Source organism: Entamoeba invadens (assembly GCF_000330505.1).
Source record: "Entamoeba invadens IP1 unplaced genomic scaffold scaff_1105074725955, whole genome shotgun sequence".
NCBI lineage: Eukaryota > Evosea > Mastigamoebida > Endamoebidae > Entamoeba > Entamoeba invadens.
Window position 1 is genome coordinate 48,682 of NW_004191857.1, and position 11,661 is coordinate 60,342.

Here is an 11,661-nt window from a genome sequence, read left to right on the forward strand (position 1 = left end):
TTTATAGTAAATTTATAATTACTTACTATACAGTATAGCTTTTATTCGATTTATTTGCAGGGTCATTTCACAAAAATCGAATAAAAATATTCGGCATTTCCAAATAACATTTTCTATTTCAGATCATTTGTTTATAGTACTAGAATAGTTCATTACCACCCGAGACAGGTTTTTCCAAACGAGACAGCTTTTTCGCATGACTGTATATTGTTTTATTAAAATTTTTATAATCTAAACTTATTTTGTAATATAGTAAATAAAATAATTAATGAAATTTACTAATAAACTTATTTTTATAAAATTGAGTCTGATTATATAGACTAGTCTAAAAACAATTTGATAAAATAACTGAATTATCATGTTTATAATCACATACATACCACAATAAAAAACAAAAAGTAGTTAAATAACATTTTGCATGATTTTTTTTTTCAACGAGTTTTCAAGTCGTGTATAACTAAAGTTGAGCATTTTGGTGAATTTTCAAATTCAACTTATCTTTACCACTTTAAAAACATGATTATTCCTTTTATTTACCAAAATTTAACAATTGTCTTTTTATCCTAAATATGATTATTACTAATTTTAAGTTATATTCAATATAAAAAATTATAATATGTGATTTTATAATTTATAGTATATCCAAGTAAATATAGTCCAAAAGAAAATTACATATATTTATTATAATATTTGTATTTTATGATATATTAAAATATTTATAATATATAATTTTTAATGAAAACACAATCAAATTATATAATAAAAATAAATACAATTGTTAAAACCAATACTATAAATATATAAAATATACTACTTTTTGTATTTTATTGTCTTTAAAATCTTAAAAATAACAAACATATGCAAGACTCAAATATCAACAAAGGTTTTGAAGAGTTCCGCAATTACTTTACTTTTGAATTGAAAACGCAACTTCCTGAAAATCGTCTACGTGATTTCCATTTTTGTATTTTCTGTGGAAAAATGTTTAATAGACGTAAATACATGAAACACTCTTTGGAAGCAAAACCCGAAGAAACATACAAATTTAAAAGTGTTCACAATTTTAAATTTTTTGATGAGAATTTTGACAAATTTAATTTGATTGAGCTCAATAGTCAGCTTGTCGAAGAAGAAAAAAAATAAATCAAGTGGTTTGACAGATAATGAAATGGGCCTCTCGCCAAATATTTATAGAGGTGCCGATTTATTGAAAGTGAGGAATGAACTTGAGTCACAATTGAGACAAACAAGTTACACTACATTTGAAGACCTCAAGAAATATTTATTGAAAGGATTGAAAGAAAATGTTCGTGTTCTTCCACTCGTCGATTATCAAAATTTCCAAATGAATATTTCTGTTTTACACAGCGAGTCAACACAAGAGGCACTCGACAATATCAGTAAAAGTTTTGATGTTCCTATTATTAATTGTGAAGATGTTGTTTCAAAAAATTCAACTGGTATTGTGGACTCTGGAACTTTATTAAAAACTCCTGCTATTACAAATTATATTCCGACTCCTCCAACAATTCAAACAAGAAATGCGACACATGTTGATTATAGCCAGGCTACCGACAACGAATCTCAAAATACCAACGATTCGACCAAAGAAGAAATAAAATTCACTGTGTTTGAGATCGAACAATTGGAAAAAAATGAAACACATTAATGAGCTCCTCAAACCAGAGAATAAATACTCCGCCGAGTACATCGCACAAGAAACAAACAAAGAAGTACAAAGGCGACTTGGTAAAAATGTTGATAGTTATTCAACAACAAATGATGCTGGAAATGAAAGAGGCAGCTTTATAACGATGATGGCTGCATTGATGATGGGAGCGTGTGGGTTGACAAATAATCAAATTGATGCTATGTCAAAATTGATATCCATAATATTACTAATGTCCAATGTTCCTAAAAAGTCGTTAACACTGCTATGAGTTCTTCAACTATGCAACGGAGATTTATGTTAATTTCGAAAAAATCCAGATATGACCTACAACTAATCTTTAAGCAGTGTGACTATTATACATTAATGGCGGATTCTGCAATGTATAGTGGGGTTGAGTACTTTTCTCTCTTTGTAAGATTTGTGTTTTCAGATGGATCATTTGTTGAAAAGAGAGTCAAAATTGAAAACTATGACGGCAAAACAGATGCGGCGGGGTGGCTCAGTTGGATAATGAAAATATTGGAATTGATGGATGCTGACCTGATCAAATGCATTGGTGCTTGTTTTGATGGAGCTTATGTTCTGATACGAAATGGTGGGCTCTCTGGTAAATTCCTGGCTAAAATTAAAGAGAGAGACGGGCTGAACGGATTTGATTCAAACTACTGCTTTTCACATAAAACAAATAAAGCGACTGAAAAGTGTTTTGAATCGCAATGGGGGCTGGCTATTGAAAGTTTCTTGGACGGGTTAACAGTTCAGACAACAAGAACAGCGTGGGATCAATTCTGTGCCAAAAATCATATCAAAGGTGCAGTTCTCAAATTGGTTCAACGATCCGAAACAAGGTGGCTCCAAACAGTATTGATTCTTGATAATATGTTTGAGAATCTGCCTTCACTTCAAGAATTTTACAGTGACAGAGAACAATACCAAAAGCCTTTTGGACCTCGCAACATTATGGGTGAATGTAATGTCAACTGCAAATTGTTTGTTGCGTGTATGTTCTTTACTCAAATAGTGCTCAGTAAGGTGAAGATAATTAACGATTGGCTACAGACCGCCAATTTACTATACCCCGTGGCCTATCAACGTGTTGAAGATTTAATTTCGAATATCTTCGAGCTCAGACGTAAGGTGGTGTTAACCGATTATTTAGAAAAAATGAAATACACTGATGAACTTGACGACAACGAAAAGTTCATTTTGAAAAAGTATTCAATTCACCTGCTCGTTAAGTTGGGTGACGCGATGATTTTGAGGTTTGCAATTCCTTCAAGAAAAATGACCAAAGAAGACCTCTTCGATGCTGGATTGTTGAAGGAGAACCAGGTCAAAGGAACGAATATGGCAAATTTCGGGAAATTACAAAGAAAACTCAAAGGAAAAGAACTGGTAGTAAACATCAAAATTTACAACAATTTTGATGCAAAATCATTCGAGGAAAGTGATGACCAAGAATTGAAAGCGGAAGTTCAAAAGTTTCAAGATTGGTACTGTGCCAACATTGAAAAAGTCGAAGAAATTGCAAACAGGTTAAAAAGAAAAGAAAGGGCTGATGCTACTGAGGTGATACGTACTCTTGTTAAACAAGTGAGATTAACAAGTACAGATCAAACAGAAGCAACGGATATCGCTGAAGATTGCAGCAGTAGTGAAATTGTTAAAGAAAAGAGAGCAAACGCCATTCAACACAGAAAGCAAATAAGGGCTTTATTCAAAAAAACAGAAGATTTCTTAAAAAGTTGCCCAGTCAAAAAATTAACTTTGAACACCTTGTTTGCTTTGATGAGTCAAGAAGAAAAGAATCAATTCCCATGTTTATTCAATCTTGTGAAAAAGATGAATGCTAAGAGTCCAACCACTTGCCCAGTTGAAAGATCTTTTAATAAAATTGGACAACTTGATAGAGCAAACATGAGCGTTGAAAAGAAAGTTGCTTACATGGATGTTGGGGATGCTCTGAAAAACTAATTACCAATTTTTATTTCGATTTGTTTAAATGAATATTTTTATATATAAAACAGTCAAAAAAGCTCAAATATTTCGGGTTGGTTTTTTTTATTTATAAAACAATCTTAAAAATTGTAATATTTCGGGAAGGGGTTTTACTATAATAAAATTCATTTTCAACAATATCAAATAAAAGTATAAAACGACCCACCCATCACCGTGAACGGGCAAAAAGGAGGGTTATTGGAATGATTAAAGAATCAACCGACATCCTTTTTCTAAACCTCACCCTCTAATTTAAATAGAATTATACTTTAAATTAATAAATACATACATAATTTAATATTATGGGTAATTAATTATACAATAACTAATATTAATCATATAATATACTAAATAATTATTATTTAATTTTTAAGATCTAATTTATAATAAATTTAATTATATTATGAAAACTATAATTTAAATCTAACAAGTTTATCAAATCAAGCAAGTTTACTTTTTGAGAAAAATATGTCTTACAATGATAAACCATTTAAAAGAGATTTATGTCAAGTCGTTTGAAACTGAAGGAGACTTGTTACTGATAGTCTCAACTAAGATCTATGATCAATGATCGAACAGAGAAGAAGTTTGCGGCTGCTATATTCAAGTTCTCGATGTAGGTGGAGAAGAAATTTGGGGAGAAACTGTCTGTTAAAATTTGTTAGACAGATTTTATGTACTGTTGTAATAGTATACCATCACCTCTTGTTAGATTCATCCACGCAACTCATTTAGTAGTGATCGATAATGTCAAGGATGAAGACGGGAAAACGAATGCGGAGTGTTTGATAGCATTGAATGATGCATTAGTGACTATTGGAGAGATAAAGATACTATAGTTAAAAGGCATGCGAAATCCATTTTTAATAAATTGCAAATGATCAGGGCAACAGAACAAGTCATCATGTGTTGCCTTCACAGACAGCGAGAGGCTGATTGGCGATGCAGCAAAGAACCAGATTGCGATGAATGTGAAGAATACAGTCTTTGATGCAAAGAGACTGATTGGAAGACGCTTCAGTGACCCAGCAATTCAAGAGGATATGAAGCACTGGTCATTCACTGTTGTCAACAATGGCAATGACAAGCCATTGATTCAGGTGGAGTAAAAGGGAGAGACTAAGAAGTTCACACCAGAGGAGATCAGTTCGGTGGTGTTGGCGAAGATGAAGGAGACAGCAGAGGCGTTTGTTGGTGGGAAAGTCAACAACGCAGTCATCACATGTCCAGCCTATTTCAACGATTCACAGCGACAGGCAACAAAGGATGCGGGCACAATTGCAGGCATCAATGTGCTCAGAATCATCAATGAGCCAACAGCAGCAGCAATAGCATATGGACTTGACAAGAAGACGGAGAGAGAAAAGAACGTCTTGATCTTTGATCTTGGTGGTGGAACATTTGATGTCTCACTTCTTGCTATTGACGATGGCGTCTTTGAAGTGAAGGCAACAAACGGCAACACACACCTTGTTGGCGAAGGCTTTGATGACAAAATGGTCAACCACTTCATTGCCGAGTTCAAGAGAAAGTACAAGAAAGACATTTCAGGCAATGCACGAGCTGTCAGAAGACTCAGAACATCGTGTGAAAGGGCAAAGCGAACACCGTCATTGGCAGCAACAGCAAACATCGAAGTCGACCAGTTGTATGAAGGCATCGACTTCTACACATCAATCACAAGAGCACGTGGAGTCCCATAGTTGAAGTCACATTTGACATTGATACAAATGGGATTCTGAATGTCTCAGCTGAGGACAAGACAACAGGAAAGAAGAACAAGATCACAATCACCAACGACAAGGGAAGACTCTCAAAGGAGCAGATCGACAAGATGGTTGCAGACGCAGAGAAGTTCAAGGCAGAGGACGACAAGATGAAGGAGCTTGTTGAGGGGAAGAATATACTTGAAAACTTCTGTTACTCGATGAAAAACACACTCAACGAACAAATTGCAACAAAGCTCTCACCAGATGACAAGGCGGCAATTGAAACAACCATCCAAGAGACACTCGACTGGCTCGACAATAACCAATCAATATCAAATGATGAATACATACAGAAACAGAAGGAAGCTGAGGCTAAGATCCAGCCAATCTCACTCAAAAATTATCAACAGTATGCAGCAGCTGGTAACATGTCTGGTGCACAACAATTGGGCACAAATAAGAGCGACACAAAGGAGCCGAAGATCGAGGAAGTCGACTTATGTGATTTACTTGTCTTTACAAAGTTATTCGAAGTGACCCAAAAAAACTAATTTAAATTTTAACCTTAGGAGTATGAAACTGATTTAAATAAATCGTTATTTTTTCATAAAAAAACAAAAATTAATTAAAAATTTTGTTATTACTTTAAAATAAAAACAAATTAATTGTAACACTTTAAGCAAAGAGTAACACGGTGAAGACTACAAGTTGGGTCTTTGCAAAAATAACAACCAATTGAACTTCTCGCGATAGAGCCTCTAGACCCATCAACGGAACCACAACAACAACAATTCTTTAGGGTAGCAAATTTGACTTCTAATGGATCGTGTTTGGTTGATCCAACTCTTCTACCTCGTTGTTTATAAACAACATCTCCATCTTAGTTGCCATTTGATTCACGGTTCTCTTTTTGTATTTTTCCATTTTCACGTAAGGTGTTTCAGAAACAAGCACTTTACGGGGAACAAAGCAACAAATTGGTATTTGAAATGTTTCTGTTGCACTAGTTTGAGTAAACAGTGCAGGAAAGTCACTTCTGGTAATAACTTCGAGCTCAAGAAGATTGCCCAAATTTTTTCTTTTTGACTTATTTACTCTATCCAAAGCATAAGGTTTACATATTTGTTTGGCCAAACTCAACAAAAAGGATTCTCTTGTCGAGTTTCCCGATATTTTGAAAGCGTCATATGCACAAATATCCAAACAATTGAAAAATAAAGCCAATGGCCATCTTCTTGTACCTCTTTTGCAACTGAAGTGTCTCACCATTTTATCCACCATATCAACACCCCCATTCCCTTGTTGTATGCATTTTGAATCCCAAAAATACATTTTATTTTATCAAAAAACATGAATTCTTTTTTGAAGTCAACATTGTAACTGCCTTTTTCTTTTTGTCAAAATAATTCAAAATAAAAAGGAGGTGTGTTGGTGGTTAGTCTGTTGCTGCTTGTTTTACCAATACTAAACAAATAAAACTTTTGTAAGGTTTGATTTCTCGACAAATTGATGGCACAAAAGTCCTGTTTTTAAGGCAAGTTCCAACCACGTCAATATTTCTTTGTTTTAATCTGACAGCAAGATCCACTGTTGTAAATAAATTATCAATATACAACGTTGTTTTGTTTCCAACCAAAAAATCTGGTAATATCAAAGTATCAATCATTTTTATCACCAAATTTTCAATGTAATTTTCTTCATTATCAGCAACACTTCCTAAATATAGTTCCGAATTATACACCAAACCAGAAATGTTGTCAACCATTGTCCACACTTCATTCCGTATTTTCCCGGTTTTGTTAGTATAATTTGGGTAAATTTACAATGACCAAATTATTTCACCAGTTGTTCATCTATGCAAAATGAACTTTGTAATGAGTTATTTTTGGTTTAAGATCTCATATTTGAAATATAAATCTCAAAGAATGTACTCACAAAAAATAGTGCTTGTTATCAAATACACAAGACTCTTCATCTAAAAGACCACTTTCCTCGTTGACATTTTCATCTTCGTCCTCCAAAACCAAATTTTCGTCTTCTTTTTCAATTTCTTCACTTGAAGAGTCACTTTCTGAGTTTTGTGTTGCTTTTACAATATCAACCCATTGTTGAGTGTTTGTTATCAACTTTTCATTCAATACTTCATCTTGCAGTTCTGATATATGTGTAATCTCCATAACTTTTCTTCTCATTCTTCTTTTCCACTTTTTTGTATACACTTTATCAACTTCCATTGCTTTTTTCTTTCTTTCTTTTTTTATTCTTTCCCCTGCAAACTTATCAAACCTCAAAGAATTCACGATCTGCAAGAATCTTGTTTTTGACATTATCGCTCTGTAAAATTTGTTTCCATCAATTCGGTTGTAAAGATAATTGAGACTCTTTTTTGAATCGTGGACAACCCCCATATATAACAAAAACCCAATGAATGAATTTAATTCGATTACATTTAGGTCTTTCCATCTCTCTTCATATAAAACCTTCCCAGCCAAATTAGTTGATTCAATAATAATATCTTTCATTTCGTCACTAAAAAACACTTTAAAGTAATCAGTAAAGTCTCGATCTTGCTGAATGGTCTGGAATTGTACTGGGTCAACTTCTGGTACATTATCAATTCTCACATTCATTTTTTCCCAAAAATATAAGGGTTCTTGTTTCTCTTTCACAGTTTTTGTAGACAAAAACATTTATATTTTCGAGTTTTGTAATAACAATTTTTTTATTTATCAATTTACAAAAATAAAGTTATATTCTAAAAAAACTAAAAAATAAAACAATCCACTGACCAAACAAAGATGTTTTATATAGTGTTGCTGAATAAGTTGCTCTTTTGACAACCAGTGGAAGGCAACAGACAAAGTGTTGTTGTTTAATGATACTACCATTAACATTTGAGATAGACACAGCTGGCAGTGTGATGACCACAGAGTCGAAAAATTCAAAAATACCAGCAAAGAAGTCACAAGTGGTTTCAATAAATGCGGAAAAACAGCCTGGTGTCTTGGTCCAAGTGATTGAATGAAATGTGTTATGACTGCAACTTGCCAGGGAAGTTTGAGTTAAGTTGGATACATATTTTAAAAAGGTAATTAGCAATTGATGTTTTCCTCTTTTTCTTTGAATTTGGGCAATGATTTAATTAAATCGGTTTCATACTCAACAGGTGGAAAATGATTTTCACAAAAAACAAAAAAAAAATAAAAAAATAAACATCCTAAGGTTAATTAGTTTTTTAACTATTAATTTGTAACAAAATTACTAATTGTTTTGCGTTTATCCATGATGAAATGTATTTTTGGAAATAATTATAATTTTTGATAGTAAATTAATAATAAAAATATAACTCGTTATATAGTTTTAAAAACACAGTAGACACAACAAAAAGGATAATTTTATACACAGGAGGACGTCCTTAATAGCGGGAGGACGCCCCTAAACCACAAATTACCTCCTTCCCTAATATTCCCATATTTCTTCCCCGTGTCCATTTTTTTTCTTTATTTGAATTAAATATATTATATTATTATGTATTATAATAATATATTATTATGTATTATAAAAATATATTATTATGTATTATAATGGATTATAATATAATATACAATATATATCTAGTAATTTGATAAAAACATGAATTTAATTGTTGTTCAGAAATGCTTTTTTTTATTTGTATATAAATAATAAAAAACATATTTGGGTCATGATATTTATTTTGGAAATAATTCCACAGTTTTATAGTCGATAAATTGGTAAAAAATATTTTTGTGATAACAAGATGAAAAAAATTATTTTTTACCACAAATGAACAAATAGCTTGGAAATAATATATATTTTACTTGAAATGATATAACATTTTACCATTTTATTAAGTTGAAAAAAATGCTTAAAAAAGATTAATTTAAAAAAATGATGTTGTTTTAAGTTAAATAGGAAGACAAGAAGATGGTTTTATTAAAGTTTATTTTAATATATTATTAATTAATTTTTTCGATGCTTTATTTGACTAAATATATATTCCAAATTCCAAAATGAGTTTGTTTTCATTGTCAATTGATAATTCTTTTTGCACAATTGTATTTAATTTGAACATAAAAATACCAACAAACGGGCTTTTTAAAGTATTTTTAATTTGTGATTGCATTTGATAAAATTAAGTTGTCCCTCTTAAATAGAGTGTTTTACATAAAAAATAACACTATTTTGTTGTAAATAATTAAACAAATTATTGATAAATAAAACAGTCATGTTTTACTTAATTTTTGAAGAGAAAATGAATTAATAACAATGGTTATTGAACTATAAAAAATAGTTTGTTGAATTAAGACTAAAATAAAATTTGTTTATTAAAAAACAAGTTTATTTTAAGTGTTAAAAACAATCTTTGTTTTGTGTGTTAAATATTAACTTCGTGTTTCAAAAAATGTGTTTTTCATTTTGATAGACAATCCAAACAATATTTGCTTCTTATTTTTTCGACCAAAATATTTATTTTATTTTACATTGAAAAAAATCCATTTTATAAATATAAAATGAAACAAACCAAAAATACAATGAAAAAACACAATATAAATAGATAATCTGTAAAAATATTTGACAAAGATTAATAATTGAAATAATTATGCCTCTTGGAGAAACGTTTTCAGTTTCCCCAAGAGGAGAGGAAGGGAAGAAAGCCCAGATATGAAGCGAAAACGAAGGACTAAACATATAGCAGGAGTGACCTAGAAAAGGCTAGAGTTAAACTGTTGGAACCCGAAAGATTGTGACCTATGCTTGTGGTGTTTGAAACCGAAGGAAACTTTGGTAGAAGGACTAAGGAGTGTTACCGTGCAAATTACTTGCAATATATGAGTATAGGGGCGACAGACTAATCGAACTATCTAGTAGCTGGTTCCACCTGAATATTCCCTTAGGAAGGTTGAAGTGAGAAAGTAGTGAAGATTGGTAAAGATAATGATTGGATGTAATGGAGAGCTTGACTTTTCAACATTTTAACAAACTATGAATAGTCGAGATATCCTAAACGATAAACATTTATTAGGAGTGAGCATATGCGGACTTCAAATCGGCCAAGTCTGGTAAGCAGGACTGGCGATGCGGGATGAACCGAACATACAGATAAAGTATCCAAGTCTTGCATGAGGAGAACCATAAAAGGGGTTCATTCACATTGAATCCAGGTTGATGGCCATGGAAGTTGGAAATCGCTAAGGAGTGTGTAACAACTCACCGATCGAATGGATAAGCCTGAAAATGGAAGGTATTATAATGAGAGAAGTGATATTGTATCCTTGTGGAGGCTGAGGCACACGAGGAGTAAGGAAATGCATGGTGTCAAGAATACGTGAGTGATAAAGGCAGAGAAGTAATTTCTATTGAAACAGACTTGAGTACAGATCTTGGTGGAAGTAGCAAATACTTAGAAGAGGAAAAAATATCTAAGGACTGAAGAGGAGAAAGGTTCCTAGACAACATTAATTGGAATAGGGTGAATCGATCCTAAAAGACAAACGGGGAAATGCAAGAATGAACTCATACACAAGGCTTACAAAACAACCATACCCAATGAATATATAAACTTGTACCAAATAGCTAAATCATTTTTAATGTATTAGTTTATTATTTAATTGTTTATGATTATAATAGTATAATTTATTTAATTCAAATAATATAGTAAAAGTGTTAGAATTTTTTTATAAAATATATAGTTTCAAGTCTAGTAAATTTTACTAAAAACCAAACTATATAAATTAATGTTTTTGTATTTTTTTGTCAAATTGGTTTGTTGCAATCAAAAAACCAAAACAGTTCAAATCTATACATAATTGATGTTAAAAAAGACTGAATTAATTCTACTCACGAACGTTTTTAATTTTTTGGCGTGAAAAAAATATGATTGTTAACTTTGTTTTGTTTCATGGCAAAGTTGAAGTTATAATTTGTGTTGTGTGTATCACGTTTTGACAATTATTATTGTAAATTTTGAACCTCTTTTGATTTATTTGTCATCGTTGGATAGTTTTAATGTGTTGTGATTTGTTATATTTGGGTTGTTTTTAAAAGGTCTTTAATATTAATTCTATTTTGAAATTCAAATGGTATTTTAAAAAATTGTCATTTTAAAATATGTTAATGTTTTGGATATTTTGTTTTTCAAATTGTTATTCTTTTAGTATTTGTATTTATGTTATTGAAATGTTATCTATCCCGATAAATGATGTATTTATTGCCTATCATTTTTGGGTAAGAGGGGATCCTCTAGAGTCGACTTGCAGGCAT

General features: G+C 31.5%; 3 protein-coding genes across 3 annotated transcripts; 2 read left to right on the top strand and 1 right to left on the bottom strand.

The window, feature by feature from the left end:
* Positions 1-1,168: 1,168 nt before the first annotated feature.
* On the top strand, positions 1,169-1,669 carry EIN_110660 (hypothetical protein; the record flags this gene model as incomplete). Its single annotated transcript, XM_004185520.1, has 1 exon — positions 1,169-1,669. The coding sequence occupies one exon, from the start codon at positions 1,169-1,171 to the stop codon at positions 1,667-1,669; it is 501 nt and encodes a 166-aa protein (XP_004185568.1).
* Positions 1,670-1,966: 297 nt separating this feature from the next.
* Positions 1,967-3,646, top strand: EIN_110670 (hypothetical protein; the record flags this gene model as incomplete). The annotated part of the gene is made up of 1 exon (XM_004185521.1): positions 1,967-3,646. The coding sequence occupies one exon, from the start codon at positions 1,967-1,969 to the stop codon at positions 3,644-3,646; it is 1,680 nt and encodes a 559-aa protein (XP_004185569.1).
* A 3,664-nt stretch (positions 3,647-7,310) lies between these two features.
* On the bottom strand, positions 7,311-8,009 carry EIN_110680 (hypothetical protein; the record flags this gene model as incomplete). The annotated part of the gene is made up of 1 exon (XM_004185522.1): positions 7,311-8,009. The coding sequence occupies one exon, from the start codon at positions 8,007-8,009 to the stop codon at positions 7,311-7,313; it is 699 nt and encodes a 232-aa protein (XP_004185570.1).
* Positions 8,010-11,661: the final 3,652 nt, after the last annotated feature.